Genomic DNA, 23,942 nt, shown 5'->3' on the forward strand with positions numbered 1-23,942 from the left:
CGTAAATGGGACAAACTTTATTTAATAGCGCCGTCCGCTGACGACCAGCCATGTTATAATGTCCTCAATGACTTTAATGATGTCTCAAAAAATGCATCGACGACAAGGACGTAGTTGAATATATCGTTAGCATTACTGATGCCCCATCCGTTGAAGATCGTGACGACGACATTAATAGTCTTGTGGTTTACGACGATGTCATGCTTGACAAACAAACAAATCCAGCCTGAATATTTTCACGAGGAATGCACTAAAACACAGACGTCATTAATGTCACTTAGAGACACGCTAAGATCCCAAAATTGATCAGAGATAACGATACACTTTTGGTTATCTTTAACGGCATTGATACACATACGCTGCGAAATATTCATCAAATGTGGTCCCCTGGCGATATGAACATGTCTCAATTTAAAACCTTCTTTGCACACGTTCAGAAAACTCCACATGGATTTATTATAATCAATTTACATGATCAATCATGGTCTAGATAGGATCTTGGATAATTAGTCCTAGCGATGTGCGCGAGCAAATGTATTATATTTTATGGGGATATTCATTGCTGATTGCTACCTTGTTCCAAAAGACAATTCATTTTGCTGTGGCTAAATGATAACCCAGTTATTTTTAAATTTTTATTTTAATTTTTATTTAAAAATTCATTACACTCTTCAACCGGCCCTGCTCTTTTTTTTTCTACCTTGGGCCAGTCTTCTTCTTGTAATATTCGATAGAAGGTTCATTTCGGAAAATACAAAAGCAGAAACACAATTGGGGGGGGGGGGGAGATGTCGATCCAGCCCCTATTATTTGTTTTATAGAAGGTTCGTTTTTTAAAATATACTATTAGAAAGTCAAAGGTGGGGGTTGGTACACCCCCACCCCACCCCGTTACTGGTTAATTTGGCCATTTAGCTGTAGAAAAGATCTAGCGATTTTAAAGTTGAAACAAATACTTCATACAGTGTCAAAGCTATATAATAAATTAATTAATTCAATATGGATCAGCTAAATATGGAGTACTGCTTCGAGATGAACTAATACTGTAAACACCTTAAGACTGGACTGGACCTTAACATTACATTCCAATGATCGGACCGCTCCGGTGGCCTAGTGGTTAGAGCGTCCGCCTCGGATGCGGAAGTTTGCGGGTTGTAACCCCGGCTGAGTCATGCCAAAGACTTATAAAAATAGTACTAGCAACTGCCTCGTTTGGCGCTCAGCATTAAGAGGTTAGTACTAGGACTGGTCGGCCCGGTGTCAGGGTAATGTGACTGGATGGGACATGATGCTAGATGTTTGCGGCATGATGTCCCAGTGCTAGACATCTTCTATTTACAATCACACTGCAGACACCGTAGCGATAGGACTGAAAAAATATCAAAGCTACGTTACAAAGCATAATCACACACACACACACCAATGATCATAACTGTAAGGAAATATGACACAAGTGCCTCCATACTACAAATCAGATTTCGTACCAGAGCGTCAATGACCCACGTGTTTCTCCTTTGTGTCGATTGTTCTAAGTCTTGGTTTACAGTCAATGTTTATTTCTGTCAGAAGCTAAAATGACAATATTAGGCCTGTTGTCAATAAATGCCACCAGCTAATTTGAGACATCATTTCAATTATATTACATTTCAATTATGTCGACAACAACTGCTTGGGGCCAATATTTAAGTCAGCGGGAGTTAAGTTTTCATCGGGAATTTATTAAAATTACATTATATGTTTTATCAGCATTAGAAAGAGAAAATCGATATTTATGCCAAAGTTGATGTATTCGCCGGATTATTCTCGAAATGACTTGCCACCACTTGATTTCAGAATCAAAAGTAGTCAATATTCATATCAGCCCCGTTGTTAGTGCAGTGTGTCTTTGGATGAGAGAGAGAGAGAGAGTAGAACAATACATATTGTACTGCGTGAGTGAGACAAAATACGATGCTTCGGAATGACTGCAGAGGCATCTGTCTTTCTCAACTGTGAAATTGACACTTCCAGGCGATCCTCGTCGTGCTCGTATAGCATTTTTCGTGCAGCAAAATCCTCCAAACCCTCGAATATAACAATAAGCATCTTACCTATGGTCAGAACCGCTCCGGTGGCCTAGTGGTTAGAGCGTCCGCCTCGGATGCGGGAGGTCGTGGGTTCGATCCCCGGCCGAGTCATACCAAAGACTTACAAAAATGGTACCAACAACTGCCTCGCTTGGCGTTCAGCAATAAGAGGTTCGTGTTAGGACTGGTCGGCCTGGTGTCAGGTAATGTGACTGGGTGGGGACATCATGCTACTTGTCGGCGGCATGATGCTCCAGTGCTAGTCATCACTATAAATTGCCACATTGCAGACATCGTAGCGATATGACTGAAAAATTGTTAAAGCTACGTTAAAATCAAAATCACATCACATCACACATCACCTATGGTCAGTGTGTAAGTAAGCGGTACGGTCCGGTACCCCTTACCATGAAGACATTTATTACCGGTACGGCCGTGCCGGAAAAACAGGGTCTGTGGGTGGGGAGTGTCGGTTAAAAACTATCTGCACTACACCATTGACCATATTCAAAATAATCACATAATCAGGATGTATATACTTTTGTTGTCTCCTTAAACAAGCACTTGGTGGCTGTTTATATTTATTATTTGACTGAAATAAACAATAAATAGGTCGTCCCTGCGAAAGGGATTGACTTTTAATATAGTTTATCCACTTATTTAGTCTTGAAATCAGGTAATAATCTATAAGCAAAGTATGACTACACGATAACCGTCGGCGTGACCATAGACAAGCGTCATTTTAATGCATAACGGTTACTTTAGATGCATACAGTATGGTATCAACATGCTTAAGTTTTGCAGGTAAGTACATGAACTTTGCCCTAATCCAGAATGATACAAGAAGCAAACATTTAGATTTGACTCTTGATCAAAATTTCTCATGTCATACTGTTTTTAGAGTAAACCCTTAAAGTATGGAGAATGTTTCCTGTTTTAGAAGAATTATAAATTCTAACTCGATGAGGAATGAAATGTTATACGATCAAGTTATGCACCAAGATTAATGTATGCATAAATTCACATTTTAATGTTGACCGACCTCCTCAGTTCACTATATTTAGGAACTACTGCCAATGAAACTGTGCCGATATGCCATTTTTGATTAATGATACTCAAGATTCTGTTCCAAAAGTCCAGTGTTCCTTCTCTAGCTACCACTGGCAGTCTTACCCAGTCTTCCCCTGAGCTCTTTACTTTAGAAACTTCGAACTTCTGACGTTTAAGAGATGTCTCTTACAAATGTTATGTTGTCCTCAAAACGAAGACATTTTTGTTGTACATTTTCCGAATCAGGAGTCTCCACTACAGGTACATATCAAGATACAGTTATAACTAAACACAATTTTGGGGTGGGGTTGGGGTTTGGGGGTTGGGGAGGGTTTACAATTTGTTGGGGGTTAACATTTATTTAGGCCATCTTCTTACAATTGTTTTTGCTTTTCTTGTAATCGATACCAAGTTTTGTGAAATGCTTAAATCACGATAGTCAAACGAAAGAGTTCAGCAAAGTAAAATCTGTTACTAGCGAGAAGAGCTTTAAATTAACAATCGTGATGGTTGTTTAGTCATCGATGTATTTATGTCTCTATTGTGTATTGACATGAGGTCAACTAATATTATGCTAAACAAATGTTCAATTTATACAGCTTGGGTCGACTAATAGTATGCTAACAACTGTTCAATTCACACAGCTTGGGCTCTATTATGATCAGCAAATATCTTTCTCACGGGCAAACAACTTAACAGTTTCCCTCACCCCCTCAAAACACACACGCGCGCGCGCAATAAAAACAAAATTTATCTTCGGAGACACAACTGACCTATCAGATTTCAAGAAAATGCTATGCTGACTAATTAGCCTAGTGTTTTCTCTTAGCTGACTAATTAGCCTAGTGTTTTCTCGTAAATATTGTTTTCATTTTTACTCCTTGGAAGAAATCTTAGATGATAAACAGAGGACTTTCAAATGAGTTGTGAAAATGTAATGAACACTGAAGATTGGAATAGTATATATTATACAGTACAAGCGACACAAGTAGCCAGTTGGACTCATGGGAGAACCCATGACTCAGTCCACAATCGGAGCAAAAAATGCCTCTAGGTAAACATTTACTCTTAGCTGAGTAGTTAGATTGGTCAGCGAGCCATTGGAATTTTTGTTATGCAACTGCTTATTGACAAACGCTGCGCTAGGCTTAGAGGTCGGTTAATGACGACAGAGGAGAGACGATTATAAAAAGTTTCATTAATTTGCCTCAAAACTCAGCCAGAAAAATATTGTTTTCACTGAATACATTCATGATCTCTGTACTGAAGCAGCCGAGTTCCTTATGAATCTATGCAGAACTCAGCTTTATCCGTTGTTTAATTTGTCTTCTTTTGTTTTTAATTGTGACTTACAATCGATTCGGGTTGATCAGTGTCGCTTATCAAAGGTGAAATGTACAACATATGATAACCTGTCGTCTATGGATCGTATCAGAGAGGAGATAATTCTCAAAGCCCTGACTAATACTTTTCTGGACAAGTGACACATGCTTGTGTTTGAAATAATTGAATAGTGTGTTGTTGTTGTAAGGTATAACGCCATTTTCAGCACAAGATAGGCTATATATGGCGCCCAGTATAACTGGTTGAGGAAGAACCCTGGAAATTTCCGGGAAGAACCACCGACCCACGAGAAGCTACTGGTAAGCTTTCTCACGTACCCACGTTAGCCGAGCCTGGGACTAGAACCGACGTAGACAGAAGTGAGATGGCAGTGATCCGTAACGATGAGCGCTTTAGACCACTTGGCCACTCGAGGCCCCCAATAATATATGTATGTATGTATGTATGTATGTATGTATGTATGTATGTATGTATGTATGTTATCTTTCGCCGCATAACTACCATTACATGTGGGATATCTGTGTGATGATTGAAATAATTTACAGTACATCCGTGTTAAAGCATGATGACAGTAATATTAAGGAAACTTTTATGGACCTCCGTTTTCTACTAGTGAACCGTACAGGTATATCATACCCTCACAGCTCAAAAAACGATTTAAATTTATTTCTTGATCATTGTAGACCTGTTGAGTTCTCTTCTCGTATAGAACCCTGATTAGGGAATTAACCCCTGACACACGTTCCTCGGTGTCCTCATTCAGTTCCGCTCAAGAAATTCTTATATTGCCCGCATTAGCACCTATCCCCTATTCATAACATAGACTAATTATACTGTTCACATATAAAAAAATCTTACTTTTTTCATAATGGAAGCCATGCTTTATTTCCATGCGACGAGGCTACACCTGTCCTCGACATGACGGCTGTTGGCAGAACTTGAATGGTCAAATTATAACCATCGCCAGGCATCACTCTCTGCAAAAGGGACAGCATAATTTTTTTCTGACAGTTATTATATAAGCAACTAAGAAAGGGTGAACAACATATAAAAATCCTTTGAAACATGTCATACAAGGATAAATTTATCAAACACATGCATAGTTATGTACTGACATTTACTGAATTAGCGTGGTGCAAATGATTCGTGCAAACATTTTCCACACAGGAAAATTACATGCATTTCTTCACTAATTATCTACCTTACAAACATTTTGAGTTCTAAATATTTAACTAGCAATATTTAGTACACACATTTGTTTTTGTTTTTTAAATATAATACCATGCCACATTACAGGATTCATTTAGATTTGCAACCTACATTTGTTATATTTCAAGTGTTCATACAAGATGAAAGTTTCGAGTTAGCAGACTTCATTTAATCCCAGTATAACTGCGCCTTCCATCTTTGTAGTCCCACAGACTGAATATGATTAACACGCCAGCATGCATTTCAGCTGTTATAACCGGACTAGTGCAGTTTCTCTCAATCCCATGTCTATCCATTCCAGAATTTGAAACACATTTTCATTCCTTACTATCCTAAAGATTTTATTCAATATCTTTTAGTGATAATTCTGTTTAAACTTTGCTTATTCATACGACACAATCTTTTCTACTATTTCAAATACATATTAAAGGTGGAGTATATCAGCAATACATTGGTAAACGTTCATCCTATTACTCTTGAGTTAGGTTCTGAATCCACTTTATTAACAAAACATACGCAGAAGGAATAGTGAAGCTTCGGGTCGACCCCATCAATAAGTATATCGTTTTGTTGCAAGTTCAAAGACAGAAGTAATGCTCTGGTAACAGTCCGCCACGTGAATCTCTCCATCTTTGACCCCAAAAAAAAGGGGGGGGGGGGCCAAAAATGTTATACTTTTTCTTTCATTATTGACGGCGTATAATACTTGTTATACTTTTGCTATCAGGGGGCAAAACCAGTTGCGTCTTGTGTTCAAAATAGTTTTAATAGACAAACGTCCGCGGAACTCGCTAGACTTTAACCTGCTCAAAAGAAAGTGCTTTTGGGGCAAGACTTTCGAAACGAGGCTAAGCATCGCCGTTGAATCCTGTACATAATTGCAAAAAGGGCGCAATTGTGTTTAATCTGATCGCCATGGTTTTGGTGGTTGACACTACTGGAATAAGAATAAAAGGCATAGGCATGTCCGACACTGTTGTTGGTGTGACTTTTCTTCTTGGTTATGGAGGCTCTACTACTGCATGCTCGTTCGTAATGTTCCTTTTGCAAAAAGTCTGGGAAAATGTTTGGCAAATGCAAAACCTGGCATGACCGGCGATTCCGCATTTGGGTCAAAATAAGGTTAAACGCTATTGCCGTTATTGTTTCCAATCCGTACATGATGACAAGATAGAAGAAATTGAATTTTAAAGTGTTTCAAAGAAATGGAAAAGAAAATCATGGCAGAGAAAAGTCAAATATGCGCAACTTTAAATCATGCGTATTCGGCCATTGACGTTCCTGCGTGCGACAAAGGCGAGGATAAAACAGGTGTTTATTGAGTACTCTGTTTCCTACAACTTTCCTTAACCTTTTTTCGTATCAGCTACCTTTCCTGCATGTTAGATTGCAAACACTGAAAATATCAGTGTGGGAATAAGCGCCATATATGCCTCCGCCCACAATCAAGTCTACAGCCGCACAGGCAGTACGCATTTTCTTTTCTGCCTCACGGTTTACACAACTCTTCCTTTTTCAGGAACGGCAATAAGCCTCTTGCTGTAATGGCTGTATATTAGGCTGCTCTTTTTTTCTAACGGCCTGTTTGGCCTACTTTATTTTGCTTTGTTTGCCGTGATGGCGGGGTAATCAAACACTTTAGGGACAAACTGTTCCTTGCAATTGTAGTCAAACGCCTACGACCCGCCAGCGCCAGCTCCATTGACGGCTTCGCTTACTTTTTTCTTGCCAGCTCTCACTTTTATACTGCCTTTTTTTATTCCCTAAATTTTAAGTTCGTACAGGACTTTTTCAAATCACATATAGTTTTACTGTTACATTTTCGCCACAAAAGCCGCTAACACCGTTCTTGGCTTAAACACCAGTGCTGTATTTAAAAGCATGGGCGCGTAATTCCGCTATAAAATCCACTCCAAACACTTACTGTACATGTATGTACAAAGTTAGCCCTTCAGCCCTCTCCCCATGGGGTTTATGCTATAAAATCCACTCCAAACACTTACTGTACATGTATGTACAAAGTTAGCCCTTCAGCCCGCTCCCCATGGGGTTTATGCTATAAAATCCACTCCAAACACTTACTGTACTTATACGTAAAAAGTTAGCCCCGTCAGCTCTCGCCCCATGGGGTCTACGCTATAAAATCCACTCCAAGTACTTAATGTAAAAGTATGTAAAAAGTTAGCCCCTTCAGCCCTCTCCTCATGGGGTTTATGCTATAAAATCCATTCCAAACACTTACTGTACATGTATGTACAAAGTTGGCCCCTTCAGCCCACTCCCCAAGGGGTTTATGCTTTAAAATCTACTCCAAACACTTACTGTACATGTATGTACAAAGTTAGCCCTTCAGCCCTCTCTCCATGAGGTTTATGCTATAAAATCCACTCCAAACACTTACTGTACTTATACGTAAAAAGTTAGCCCCGTCAGCCCTCTCCCCATGGGGTCTACGCTATAAAATCCACTCCAAGTACTTAATGTAAAAGTATGTAAAAAGTTTGCCCCTTCAGCCCTCTCCTCATGGGGTTTATGCTATAAAATCCACTCCAAACACTTACTGTACATGTATGTACAAAGTTATCCCCTTCAGCCCTCTCCCCAAGGGGTTTATGCTTTAAAATCCACTCCAAACACTTACTGTACATGTATGTACAAAGTTAGCTCCTTCAGCCCTCTTCCCAAGGGGTTTATGCTATAAAATTTACTCATAACACTTACAGTACAAGTATGTACAAAGTTAGCCCCTTCAGCCCTCTCCCCATGGGGTTTATGCTATAAAATCCACTCCAGACACTTACTGTACATGTATGTACAAAGTTAGCCCCTTTAGCCCTCTTCCCAAGGGGTTTATGCTATAAAATTCATTCCAAACTGTTGCTCGGAATCTTGGAAAAGAGAATGCTTGAGGCTCAGTTAGGTTGTACGTGTGTATAAGTTTCTATATGTGCGAACGCTGACGCCGGGAAGGGGGATGCAATAACTCCTCTACTTCATGGAAGTGACCTAAGAAACTAACATCTACCTTTTGGTGACTACAACAAAAATATTAGTAACCTAGGCGATTAGACCAAACATCTTAGTCGGCATTGACATTATATACATATCATGAAAATACTAAAATATTAATTTAGCCGAAAAAAGTTAGAAAGGATATTTTTTACATGCATCCGCCCCTTATTTAAATATGTTGTTGTTGAATATGATGGCTGATTAGCTGAAGATTGCTTTAAATTAGACAAGCTATAATTAGAAACATGGAGAACTGTAACTGGTTCCTAATGTAATATAACTTGTTGTAAGATTAATGAAGAAACTGGTTACTTCGTCGGATAGACGATAATTTATATCTTAAAAAAAGACGCCGTTCTTCATTTTTATCTATTATTTGATTTTTGCGTACCACGTTCTTTCAGTTTGTACGGTTTTTTGATGTAACGTTCCTCTGTTGCAACGTATAATTGGTTATAGCGTGTGATTTGTGTAGTCTACCTGAGAAATTAGATCAGTCATACCATTTTTTATCAAATGAAGCTAGAAAACGATGGTGAAACAACAAAGGTTTCGGGTAAGAAACGTTTGATAATGACTTCAAAATCGGTGCTTTAGAATCGCGAGTTGCAGGTTCTATGCCATTAAAGACTAACATAAATTGTTTATATTTTTGACTAAATCACTTAGAAAAATCTTCATCTATAATTTCATGCTTGTATATTGACTAACTGAGTACAGCTTAATAAAATACATAACCATTGACAATTTGTTTCTATCCAAATAAATAAATAAAGGACTAATTTTCTACTCCTTTGATTATTTGAACCAAGAGAATTTTTAATTCGTGATCTACGGAGATTTGAACCCAGATCCGCGGGTAAACTGCACCCATCGCCTTGATTGCACGAACCAGTCCATATGTCATCATGAGTAAGGTACTAAGTACACATCACCGAAAAGGGATGCTACAAACTAGGTAGTGCCTGGTAGACACACTCGCATGTCGACGTAGCAATTAATTCTCATCTGACTACACAGTCATTCCGGATTCGTACAACAAAACGCACCGTATGTAGAATTATAGAGCATTTCAATATCCACCAAACAGAATGGAAAGTTCTATCCCTGGATTCTACAGGAGAATGCTTGATAATGTTAGGCAGAATTAATATTTAAACACATAATATAATCATACTGGTTACATACTTTTTAATTCGTACTCAACAGAGATTCGAACCCAGGTACGCGGGTAAATGGAACCAATTGCCTTGTCTGCACGCACCAGGCCATATAGAGCTTTCCGTTCTGTTTGGTGTATATTTGTAATTCTGTATAATGTATTATACATACACACTGATTTCTCTTGTAGGAATACAGAATAACCAAATTATTATTTACTGGAATTGCGAAGTGTTTAATAATATTCTTGGACAGAAACATTAATTTTTAATTATAGTGAATTCAGACAATGACATTTTGGATTATATTATTGTGATATATCAAAATACTGTCAATACATTCAATATTGGAGTTTAATTGGAATATCAAAAGAATTAAATTAAAACTTCATACATTTGGACATGTAATAGAAATGTTAGGACTATCTGGGATTAATTTCACAATGCTGTAAGTTATTTTAAAATGTTCGGTTTGTACTCTAGGGAAATAAATTATTTGTGGAATTTTGCATACATATACAGGCAAATACGTTCTGATTTATGTATAAATAGCGCTTAGCGTACTCGATCGTAATATATAGGTGCCTGTTATGTTGAGGTGATGAATACGGCAGATTTGACTACCTGTCTGTCTATGGATCTGTGTGTTCAAGATAAATTTGTTATTTGCTTTTCAGATATTCAAAGTAATGACAATCAAATGCCCACCTCAGTGTTAAAACCAGGGTCTAGTACTTACAAAGCCGTTCACGGAAACCATAACAAGTTTGTTGATATAGGTGATGTCGCCTTCTTATATCGAAAAATGAAATAGCTGTTAAAAGCATTGTGTACAATTCGTAGCTATTACAACTATTATAATAGCATTTTGGTGTTTTTTCACTATGAAAATTGCATTTAATTATGTGATCATATAATTAACACATTCATCAAGATTAGGTATTACTAATATCACCTGCGACGTTGCATAAAAATACCAAGCGAAAGTTATGGATCTTCTGACGGATATTTCATATCAAATCATAGAACGGTAACCTGAAACTGTTGCTGAAGTGCTTCGAGCATGGACTACTACAGTCTACAGAATTAATTTGGTGCAAGTTTGTAAAAGCCGATATTAGAAGCTGCTGGTGATCAAGAAACTAGTACTTCAACCGTAATGCATCACACTTTACTGTAATGGAAATGAGTAAGGCTTCGACAATTATGTAGCGTTTTTTCCAGCACGTTTCCATGGTTATTTCGTGAGAGTTCAGAACTCCCGGGTATTTTCCTATATATAATATGCGTACAAGTTAATGGTAATGAGAAATTTGGTTTTCATGACGCATGGTAATATGTGCACTGAAGTGATACGCAAGAACGCTACTACCCGGACAGAATACCTGTGTACAATACGTTTCAGTCGTTTAAACGACAGTGCGATTAGTGTCCCATTATAAAGTCATATATATCTCATTTCATGTAGTTGAACGTGACTGAACCATAGCACCTTCCTTCCTCTGTGCAGTCTAAATTTTTTCATTAGAACGTTTAAACACAATGTTGTTCTGCAAGAGATTACAATGTGGCACTAATGACTTTTTCTGCACGATTATGAAGATTGGTTGCATTTGCTGCATTCTGTTTTGCTTCCGAGTACAATTCATCTTACAGTGTAGCGGTCGAAGTGGTTTTTGGCACGATGATATAGGTGAGAAATGTCAGGCACATACACAAAGACTCACTTGCTACACTCATTAAATAACGAGGTCTCCTTTTATATTTTTGGAATTATAATAAGGGAACAGTGGTAGCACATTTGCAGGATTCGTATCAAAGGGTCAAATCCCTTCAGGCCCAGCCCTGGTTGGTAACCTCATGTCTCCTTGGGAGAGGAACTAACCTTTCATTTCCTCGGCTTGATATAACCTATATTGTGTTGAAGGTGCTGCTCAAAACGAACCAACTAGCCAACCGCAATTCCATCACCCACCCACCCCAATCCTTCTAAGATGGTCTAAATTAGTGTTACTGATAATCCATTGACGAAAGGATCTCTTGGAAAAAGTATCTCACTTGTACACCCGTAAGGTGAAATATGAGAAATTTCAGATCAAGGACCAAATCTGGAAAATAAAACTTCGTAGTTACTATTGGCTACAACGTTGGCATACAAACTTCACAAACAAAAGCTTTATCATAAACTCAGTTGCATGTTAATTTATAATTGTTGACAGAATCTTAAACTGTTCAAAATGATGAATTTTTAAATTTAGTGCCTACATTCAACAATATTAAAATCTTACTAAACATTGAACGGGCCTGGGTCGTCAAATGGTATTCTTTATCACTTCACTCTGTGTCATCTTAAGGAGAAAATCAAACTCCTTTTACATAAAATATAGCTAAAAAATGTCAAAGTTAGTAATTCTTGTCAGGACAGACTGAGTATTACTCCCAGTATGGTGTCCCAACCTGCTGGACCATGCAAATAGGAAGACCGAATGTGTCCAATTCACACATTGCATGACCGCAAGAATGAATATATATAATATGGTTGTTGAAGATGTTATTTATTAACGCTATCTTTGCACGTCTTGGAAGGTTTCTACGTTTCAGAGAGCAAAGAATGATTATTATATTACGCTTCAAGGGCTAAATAATGATATATTGTCAAAAGTATTTTTGAAAGCTATTCAGTAGATATAGGAGATATATGCATTTTTTAGTGTCTCTCGCAAAATATTTCCTTTTCTACTAAGAAAATATATTGATTTTAATTTAATTTTGTATTTTTAAAACAAAATCCGTAAATCTGCATACATTTTTTTTCTCTTCATGTTGTGCAAATGCGATTATCTACTTCATCACAACATAGATGAAAAAAGCTTCAGGACAGCGCCTATATACAAATTTGTCTAGTACTTATAACGCCTATATACAAATTTGTCTAGTACTTATAACGCCTATATACAAATTTATCTAGTACTTATAACGCCTATATACAAATTTGTCTAGTATATATAATGCCTATATACAAATTTATCTAGTACTTATAACGCCTATATACAAATTTATCTAGTACTTATAACGCCTATATACAAATTTATCTTGTATATATAACGCCTCTTCGTTGATTACATAAATGTATACTACAGGGACTACAGTCTAGACATACTGTATATTTTAAAATCTATTCATGATGATGGAGAGAGAGAGAGAGAGAGAGAGAGAGAGAGAGAGAAGAGGGAGGGGGAGAAGAGAAGACGAGGATGAGCATAACTGAAAGAGGCCAAAATATGGAAATGTAGTCTTGAATAAGATACATAAGAGTAAATATATTTCCTAAATGAGAAAATTAGGTAGTTTTGAAAATGATATCGACACTATGGCTAGAATGGTGTTCTCACCGATATATTCCAATATCAAATTAAGTATGGAATTTTATAATAATTAACAGAATAATTGTTTCTCAAACACTTTGTTAAAATCTTGCATGTTATTCCGATTTAACTCTGTAATCGTCGATAATCGTTGATAAATTATATATATATATATATATATATATATATATATATATATATATATATATATATATATATATATATATATATATATATCATGTCTACTTCATCTGTATTGTGTGTTTCATATTTTTTTTCATTTTATAAACAATATATTAAATAGCTAATATGTGCCTATCATTGTACATTACGTGTTAAGATTGTTATTAATTGCAAACATCTTTACTTCAGTTTGAGCTATAGATACTGCTTTGATTTTGACCATAGAGGGTTCCTAAAACGAATTTTGTTTCCAGTTTGAAATACTTTTCCATTAAGTTGACATATTACCTTCAGAAAATGATAATCGCGGCATAGGTCAAGTGGAAAGGTATATAAAGTTGTTTATATCCGCGTTTACTCATTCTCGCCGTCACATCTGTAGTGGAATCAGTCTTACTGTTGTGTTCGGTTTTTATTTGAGAGGATTTATTTATTTATTTATATATTTATTTATTCACTGGAATTAAATGTGCAAATAAAATTCAGACAAAATCACCATTTTGGGATTATTGTGAATTATTTCGAGGATAAATTGGATTATATAATTTTGATACATCAAGACTGTTGGCACATTAGCACATATGAGGCTCTGTGCACATCAGCACATTTATAATTGGAATAATTCGGAACACCACTGGAATTCATTCGAGGCTTTATACATATGGACTTGTTATAGAACTTTAAGGACTGTTTCTGGCTTAATTCTAAATAATGTCTGTTCTATCTAATTTTCACTTTGTATTATATGCAAATAAATTTTTTGTTAAATTTTACAAGATGTGTTGGTTTTCACTCTTTTCATATGCTTGGTTTAGAACCATAAATACAAAAGAGCATCCATAATGATGATGCGAAAGCGTTTGAAGGAATAAAGCATATTTTTCTGATCTTCTGTTACAGGAACTAATATATATATATATATATATATATATATATATATATATATATATATATATATATATATATATATATATATATATATATATATATAGCAGATTGTTTCTGGGATATTTCTTACAGACAATGTGTATATGTTTTGCATTTGAAATTTTCTATCGACATTTCTTGGAAAGAGTTTATGATAAATAATATTAAAATACTTTGCCTTCTAATATATGAATGAATTATTTTTATTGAAAAATATCGAGAAAGGGATTAAGAAACTATAATATTAATTATATAGTAACTTAAATTATATGTATATAAATTGATATCACGAAATTTTACTGCATGTTACATCAAGATCGTTGAAATATTTGTAAATCTTGAACGGGTACCCATTATCAAAATTCTGGTTCGAAGCCTTTCCATTTAACAAACGCTTGTTTCTTTTTTTCATCGCGTTTTAATATTTTTCAGACTAAGGACAAATTGTTTTTGCTTTGTGTAATTCCTGTTTATAAAACATTTTGTATGTTTCATCACTGAAATATTTTAGTTTATGCATAACTGGGTTTGTATACCTGAGATTTATATTTGTAAACAGTTCTAAGCTTCATCTTGGAGAATGTCCTTTCTCAAATGCTGCTTTTTTACATGAAAGTCTTACCATATCACTTATTTTATATTTTATGTTTTTCATCTTTTAAAAGCCATAATCGACATGTAGATTCATATCAACAAATTGTTCATTTTTCAATAATCTTTATAGCAGTAAATTTTATAGTCATATATTTTGCATTATTATATTTCTTTATAATTTCTGGCAAAACATCAAAATATTTTTTTGTAGGTTTTTATGTGAAGTACTTCCACATGCATCTTTCAATGTTCGATTAAATATTCAAAAATTGCTAAGAAACTTTATGTGATTTGGATTTTTAACGTAGCTTTAAAAAATTTCAGTCAAATCGCTACGATGTCTGCAGTGTGACAGTTTATTGTGATATCTAGCACTGGAGCATCATGCAGCGGACATGTAGCATGATGTCCCACCCAGTCACATAATCACATTATCCTGACACCAGGCCGACCAGTCCTAACACTAACCTCTTAATGCTGAGCGCCAAGCGAAGCAGCTGTTATTACCATTTTTGTAAGTCTTTGGTTATGACTCGGCCGGGGACTCGGCCGGGGATCGACCTCCCGCATCCGAGGCGGACGCTCTAACCACTAGGCCACCGGAGCGGTCAATATATTTTGTCATTTTACTATGTAATACAGAAGTAAAAAAGGAAAGATCCAGCTAATTTTATTTACGGTCAAAGTTAAATACGATTTAATGACAAATGCCAATCACCGAGTCGAGTGAACACCCGTCCTTGCCTCTAACTCTCAATGACAAGCTATCCCTCCACCCCACCCCCCCAAAAAAGAAAAACACAGTCCATGATGATTTGGTTACTGTTTTGCCAATGGGTTAGTAGGTGTAAACACTCACGTGACACTAGTTTGTTAGTCATTGGGGTTAGAGGCTTTGTCCGTGTCCCCTAAGAGTATCCAATAAGGTCAAACAGCCCCTTCCGTACTACTATGTGCTAGTCTGCAGCGATTGTGGAAAGGAAAAACCCAATCAGAGAGAAAGAGTGAGTGATGAACTATCGTAGCGATTGATGTACACAGTGTGCTAAACCTAATATACTGGCAGGCTTTGTTTCGATGTATTTCCACAGTGCGCTGTATGTTTATTGTTCATTTTATGTTGGTGAAAAAGTAAAAAAAAATATAGCCTAGTTTTTTTACATAGAAAAGGTTGAGAGGCAGACAGACAGGCAATTGATTGCTTAAGCATTATGTTTGGCAATGACCTTACAAATAAAACGAATGCTTTGGGAAATACGAACCTTGTTGTCAGGCCATGCCATTGCGGGTACACACACGCAAATCTTAATGAGGGATTAAGAGTAAGACCTTGCTTGAAATGTGGCATCGGAGTCAAATCACGCAACCAGCTTTGCCAGCCTTGTGGATCTATCTGTTCGGGAGTACTATTGATTGCGAGGACAGAAATCAAAGCCACCAACGCTTGTTGCTGCCCAGGCACAAACGCAGATACCACCACAACAACAGAAATAGATGAAATAATCATCAGAATTTAAGCGATCGCAGTTTCTGGCAAATTTAAAACAAATCCTCGACAAAATTTCCCACTTAAAGACGCATCGCTCTCCCCTAGTATAACCATTCCTACAGTGCCACAGCTAAGACATATCACAGAACATCACGGCATACGCATTCCAAATCGTGTGAGAAAACCTGACATACTTCAGTTACTGAGACCCTTCTTTGTCCTGAATCCGCACCCACCACCATCACCTGTTGTCACTGCCAATGAGGCAACAACAACAAAAACCAATAAAACAACTTTAAAACCATTAAGTCAATTTGAGCGTGAGCGCCATATCCAAATACCGAATTTCGCAATAAAAGCCGACATTCTTGCGATAGTAGACTCGTGTGAACAAAACCGTCTTCGTGCTGAGGAAGAACAAAAATGGCTTAGGCCTCTGCTGTCGCCACCGGCCGAGTATGCTCATACAACGTTCGTTGCGTACGACGCCTCCGAGTATGTTCGTGCAAAAACAAAACAATCACATGTGCCCGAATTCAAATTTCAGAAACGTAGTGGTGAGTTGGAAAATCAGGCAAAGATGCTCTGCAACTGCTGACAAACATGATTCCAGGAATCGAAGCGGTGTTACAACCCTTGAGCATGCTTTTATTAAAGACAAGGTTAATAATGTTAATATTGCGACGAGACAATATGTGCAAGAAAAAATCGTTCACGTGCTCGCTCCACCGCGCAGAGTAATTATCCGGTGAATACATAGGAATTTTGACCAGCGAAGGAAAGGAAGAATAAACTGCCACCATAGAAAGTGGTCGACTTTTTTTCACTGACGTAAATGGTTTCGGGGAACCTAAATCTCACATTTTCAAGGTGCGCGACTTATCCGGATTTTCTTGTCGATGGGTTCAATAGCAATACTGCAAACTAATATCCAGTCTGGACAATTTATAATTCGTGATCCCCCAGGCAGCAAGCTTAAAAAAGTTTACACATGCGATGTCGTTACCGTTGATCTCCAGAAATAAAATATAGTTCGAAGGGCTCAACGTTATTTCACTCGGGTACTTCAGCGTGTTTGGCATTTCTGTTTATGATTAGTTTTATTATCTACGTGATGGATTATAACTGCGGTGATGAAGTTGCAGAATTTACCGTCGGTGTGTTAGACAAACTGGCAACAGATGTTAATGTCAATAGCAATTTATTTTCCAGCTTATCGACGAATATCTGCTTCAGGACGGTGTTACCAACACCTTATATACGCTCAAGTACAATCTAGCCAAATGTGAAAAAGAAATCAACCGTTGGAATCACCCTGATGTACCGAAACTAACACGAGGCCAGCTTGTAATCATTGCAAGTGCACGTAAAGATGCTCAAGCGTTAATTGCAGCACCAGAAGCAAAATATCTCCTAGATTTTTCTTTAAATGGCGAAGTGTCATTCACATATGTCTCCACCCCGGTTAGGTTCACCATTGAACATTTTAAATCAGCATTTACTCATCTGTGCATAGAAAGATCCCGAATGTTGTTCAACAAGTCACATTTACTGGGCCAAGGCGATCGTTCAACGTCAAAGGCTCTACAAGAATCATTGTGTTTTTGTATGAGAGGGGTGTCAAACCGTCAGAACGCAGCATCGCCGGAGATTTAAGTATTCTCGAGGCAGAGTTTTTTTCCCCGTTATAGCTTCATGACCATTATGCCAGTCAAAAAGAATAACTCGCTAGAAGTGCGCGTACATATTGCGCCTGCGCGTAATGAGGTGACCGGACAAGGTCTGCCTGTCGTGCAATTAAAATACGCGATTGTATTGACAGAAGAATTATGACTGACCCTAAGTCTTAAGTCGTAAAAATAAATGAAGTGGAACAGCGGCTGAGAGATGAAACTACCAAGAGAACGGAGTTAATCGTTAAATACAAACGCTCGAGTCTGTAGCAGATGCTATTTGCGGGCTCGCTGTGGTACCAACTGTCAGTCATTGTGTGATTGGAATCACGACAATATCTCGCGTTGTATGTGCACTAATCGACATTGTTGTCGGAGATATATCGATAGTAACTCTCTCTGGTGGCGCAAGCAAGTTAATCTCGATGCAACTGCTTTCCCGAGTACACGTCTATTCCGAATTGCTTGCGTCCATACAGAGCAGTCTCAATACAGTCAGTAAATTGAAGTCTGTAACAATCAAAGATAAAATAATCAGTGAGACCGAGTTTGAGACTATAGAGACTATATTGGCAGAAATTGAAATCACTGACAACTCCAAGCACAAATAATAAACCCTGAGGTTGCAGATTTACAAACAGTAAAAAGCGAGTAAAAAAAAAACGCAGTCTTCACGCAGCGTGTATATATTAATCACTATCATATATTAATTTTTGCCTGTCTGAGTAGCATGAATAGTATATCTCTCTCTCTCTCTCTCTCTGTGCAGAGATTTTCCCTTTCCACAATCGCTGCAGACTAGTGCAGAATAGTACGAAAGGAGCTCTTTATTCGATAGCCTATAAGGACACGGACGAGACTCTGATCCTCACGATTGAAATACTCGCGTCACGTGTGTGTTTACACCTCTACCAACCACTCGGCATAAAATTAACCAAAACATCATGGGCCTCGTGGGCGGGGGTTGGGATAGCTTGTCAATGGGGTCAGAGGCGAGACGGTTGTCAGGGTACCCATAGTGTTGCTAATGATGACAAACACTTATTTCCGTACTACTGAGCAAAACACATTTTGTGTTTGATTAATACTTGATAAAACGTAGAGTTTCGGATAGATTCTGCTTTATGGATAGTTTCTAGTTTACATATAGTTTTAGTTTACGGGTGGTTTCTATCTATGACATGAAACGGTTGTTTTTAGCCACCCTAAAACAAGCAGAAATACCGACGCTAACATGTACGTAGGTTTAAAAAAAACGCTGAAAGTGAAATGTCACGGTATAAAAGTCAAATTGTCATTGTGTTTAGTTGCATGTGTTGGATTTATTTACACCTGGAGAACTGAATAAACAAAGGTAATATCGATTTTTCAAGCACTTCAAGTCAAGAGAGTACATAAGCTTCGGTTGCACAAAAATGGCAATAACACTGACATGGATGATTGTAATGGCAATACCACTGACATGGATAATTGTAATGGCAATACCACTGACACGGATGATTGTAATGGCAATACCACTGACATGGATAATTGTAATGGAAATACCACTGACACGGATGATTGTAATGGAAATACCACTGACATGGATAATTGTAATGGAAATACCACTGACATGGATAATTGTAATGGCAATACCACTGACATGGATAATTGTAATGGCAATACCACTGACATGGATGATTGTGCAGGTCTTGCGGGTTAAGATGGTTAAAATAATTTACAAGGACATTAAAAATTGAAGTTTTCCTAAATATAGAATAGCTGTCAAGAAAAGGGCGAGCGAATAATGCGCAAATTGGAAGTTTTATGCAACTTGAAAGGAATGTTAACAACGGTCTTTTACCTGACAACCAGCTGATGGAAGAAAATGGCAAAAGCATACATTAATTAAAGACCGTCGGTTGTAAATGCTTCTTGAGTTAAGCCAGTCTAATTTCCTAACGATCAAATAACTTCATCAGTCACAGCAGAACATCATTTCAATTACACTTTGAAAAACAAATAATACAACTACAAATGAGGAAATTATGAGAAGTTTACTTAAAATAAAAATAAAAGGCTGAACCCCTGTTCTTGATATGATACCTACGAAGGAAACGATCTTACCATTCCTTAAATCTCTATTCAACAAAATCTTTGAATCCGGTTATTTTCCTAAACAGTGGGAGAAGAATTTTATATGCCCTATACATAAATGCGGTGACAATAGCGATCCAAACAATTCAATTACAGAGGTATTTCACTTAATGATACTCTATGCAAAGTCTTTACTGAGATATTGAATACTCGTATGTACACGTGGGCGGAAGATAATGGCGTTTTAGACGAAGTACATGTAGGCTTTAGGAAAAAGTACTCCGCATGCAACAATATCTTTATTATTCAGGCTTTAGCTCGGAAATACATATCCAAAAGAATAGATAGATTTTTTTGTCGATTTTAAAAAAAGCTTTTGATAAAGTACAGCACGATATAACATTGTCGTTAATAATACGCAAGGGTATGAATAGTAAAACAGTAAACATTTTAATTAAAATGTATAGAAATCTAAAAAGCTGTGTCCGAACACCCAAAGGTTTAAATACTTATTTTGAATGGACATTAGGTACAAGGCAAGGTTATGTTTTAAGCCTTATCATCTTTTACATTTTTATTAACGATTTGATTGCACATCTGAAGCTCGAATGAGGTGTATTTATCTCAGAAGATATTGATGATATGTTTTCAATACCTTATGATGATGATGTTGCTAATTGCGCAGATATAGTAAAGCTACTTCAAAGCCAGATAAATGTTATCATTCGTTTCTGTGATAAAATGGGTATGATGGTCAATCTTGATAAAACTAAAATCATTGTTTTCAGAAGTGGGAGATATCTCAAGCAAAGGTAGGTATGGTTTTTCAAGAAAGTCGTATTCATTGTGTGCCTCATTACAAGTACATGGGCTTACTTTGCACCACAAAGTTGGTTTGGACGAAAGCAAAGCAGATACTAGCAGCTCGGGCGAGAAAAGCAGCTTTATAGATTTTTGATTATCACAACCGATTCGGCTGCTGTTGTGTACAGGAGACATTTACAATTTTTGATTCGGTAATAAAAAAATAAAAAAAACTACTTGATATGGGTGAGAAATTTGGGGATATGAATTTAGTAGATATATTTGTGTAATACAGTTTTTGCAAACAGTATTTAGATGTTCCTAAATCTGCAAATAATGCGACTGTGTTAAGGGAGTACTTCGTATTTTTCACGATGCACTTAAATACTGGTAGAAGGTCGTAAGAATGCCTTCAACTCAATACCCACACCAATGTTATTTAATGTTGAAAAGATTCGAAGAAACTAACCGTGTCACCTGGGCTACCAAAGTTAAAGACAAGATGATGGAGATGCAGAACAATTTTTTCACTATTTTTGGAAAGAATTAAGGATTCAACACTACAAAACTGGCAAAGTGATATTAAAAACTCACATAAATGTTTGTATTATAGCATTTATGACCGAATTAGGACCAGAAAAATACCCCTCATGCGGATTATCGTATTTTTATAGGAAATTACTTGCTAAATGCAGATGCTCAGCGCATCCGCTTAAAATAGAGACACGTAGGCGTAGCAGGATTGAGAGAAATAATAGGCATGGTTAACTATGCCGGAAAAATAATGTTTACTTTGTAGACGATGAATTCCATTTTGTTTGCGTTTGCCCAGCTTACGACCAGATAAGAAAGAAATACGACAATGAAGTTAGTTATCTCTTTCCGTCTGTAGAACTTTTTATATTCCTAATGAGTCATAGCAATATAATATTTATATGAAATCTTTCTTACTCATCAATTCGTCTTTTCGTCTTAGACAATATTTAATAACTCAAACGAATGGTGAATAATATACTTAGAGGTAGTAACATATTTATAAAATAATGCACCAATTACTGGAAATTATGTATCTATATTCACGATGAACACCATATTTAACTTCTTTAAAACATTGCGCACATTATATTGAATTGTTCTGTATTTTGTAATATGGACCGTTGACCTAAATTACTGAATAAAGTATTATTATTATTATTATTACTATTAAAAAACTAGTTTTTATAGTATTTATTATTCGATGGCTCTCATTCTGCAGTCTTTGGAAAAATTGCATTCTTTTTCACCATCCTTTTTTAAAATGTATTTTTGCTAAACGTATACTACAAGTTTAAATTAATTAGAATCCTCGCTAATATTTTGACCGTATCCTAACTAGAATGACCGTATCGTATCTCTAATGACTGTATCCGAACTCTGAGAGTGTCAGAGTATTCTACTCGTACAAGAAAAGCAGAGAATTGAATGTCGTAAAATTAATGAAGTAAAGGTATGTACTTTACTCAGCAAAGATTACTAGAGAGTAATGTCCTCTGAAAAGGCTCGATATGCCAAGTCATAGGAAACAATTGGACGATAGTATCTAAGGATTAGTTATTTTACTTCGTGAAAGCGAATATTTTAGTAAATTATTTTTATCCTAGAATACTTATCTCAATAACATTAATGTTAGGTACACAAACCATACTACGTCCCAAATCCGGCCCTCACAAAGACTAAAATTTGTTATTTATATCTATAATATAAAGACAAATGACAATAACCCTTGCCCATTACCTCCCGTTGTCGTCTACAGCCGGCGCTGCTTTTAAGCTGAGCTGAACATAATGTAACGGGATGCTCTAATTGCGGGTAGGATGGGAGGTTATTAAAGTAATGTGATCGGATAAATTGTTTAGGAGAAACATAATTTCCGAAACTAATTTGATTTCTCCTTCGAATACGTTTTCCAATTAACATTAGTGAAATATGTAATAGGAAGAGTGAATGTTGAGCATCCAGTCAATATTCTATGTAACCTCGATGAGAGAAAATTGGATTCCCCATATGAAGGTTAACCCACGATCCTAATAGAGAGCAGCATAAAATCGCATGCGAGGTGGTTTACGTCTGGATAGAAGATATTATTAGATCTTCTTACGACATAAAACTTCGGGTGAATATAGAGAAAGCTGCGGAGGGTGCTCGTCCATGGGTTGTGCTAATGTCAGTTGGTCCTGGTAGCTGCTTGTGCGACTGAGACTATGCCTATAAGTCTCGAAGAATAAAGCTCGAGAAGGTTAACTGTGCCTGCGAACCAACTGCCTCGACGATATCTTTGAGAGAGACATTACGATGAAAGGCAAGACACACAGAGATCGCTCGCATTTCGTGAGAAGAGATCCTCTTGAGGCAACTCTGTTCCGGCGTTATGTCAGAGTATGCCGTACATACGTATTACCCACTTCAGCAATGATGAGAGGGTTTGAGAGGTTATAACCTCCTTCCCAGGTTTATATAAGCGAAAGAAGCGTCTTCACAGGAGAGAGGAATATGATAACTTTTGATTACCCACTGACGGCAGCCTGTTCTCTGTGATGTAACCGGTTTGTGTCATACGGACCTCCCAGCCATCTGATCGAAACTGAAAGTAGGTTGGGTCAACACAGAGGACATGTAATTCAATGACTGTGAATGCCGAAGCTAAAACCATCAAAACGAAGGTTTTTAATACAAGAGCTTCATCGAGGTCCTGGTTAAAGGCTCGAACTTGTTTTTAAATTCAGCCACACACAAAAAAAAACCAGGAAAGACTCCAATTAGGAAGCAACATGAATGATTAAGACCTATTTAAGTCAAACTTGGCAACAAAATCAGAGAGTTCTTCGTTATGACCGAGATACTCCCTGCGATGATTACAAAACGTGTCCGATAATATAGAACGGTAGCCCTTAATAGCAATCGAAGCCAACTGTTTTTTTTTTCGAACAGCCAAATAAAATATTTAGTTACTT

The 23,942-nt window shown here is 36.9% G+C and overlaps 1 protein-coding gene across 1 annotated transcript in view; it reads right to left on the reverse strand.

The window, feature by feature from the left end:
- The window catches only part of LOC149806895 (regulating synaptic membrane exocytosis protein 2-like), a 228,986-nt gene that overhangs the window by 140,375 nt on the left and 64,669 nt on the right, over positions 1 to 23,942 (reverse strand). Inside the window, exon 2 of the mRNA XM_089959250.1 lies at positions 5,319 to 5,437. Coding sequence (XP_089815376.1) covers positions 5,319 to 5,339 — 21 coding nt within the window. The 5' untranslated portion in view covers positions 5,340 to 5,437. The remainder of the gene's footprint in view (positions 1 to 5,318; positions 5,438 to 23,942) is intronic.

This window comes from Sinohyriopsis cumingii, chromosome 1 (assembly GCF_028554795.1).
Source record: "Sinohyriopsis cumingii isolate HCF-2022 chromosome 1, ASM2855479v2, whole genome shotgun sequence".
Classification (NCBI taxonomy): Eukaryota; Metazoa; Mollusca; class Bivalvia; order Unionida; family Unionidae; genus Sinohyriopsis; species Sinohyriopsis cumingii.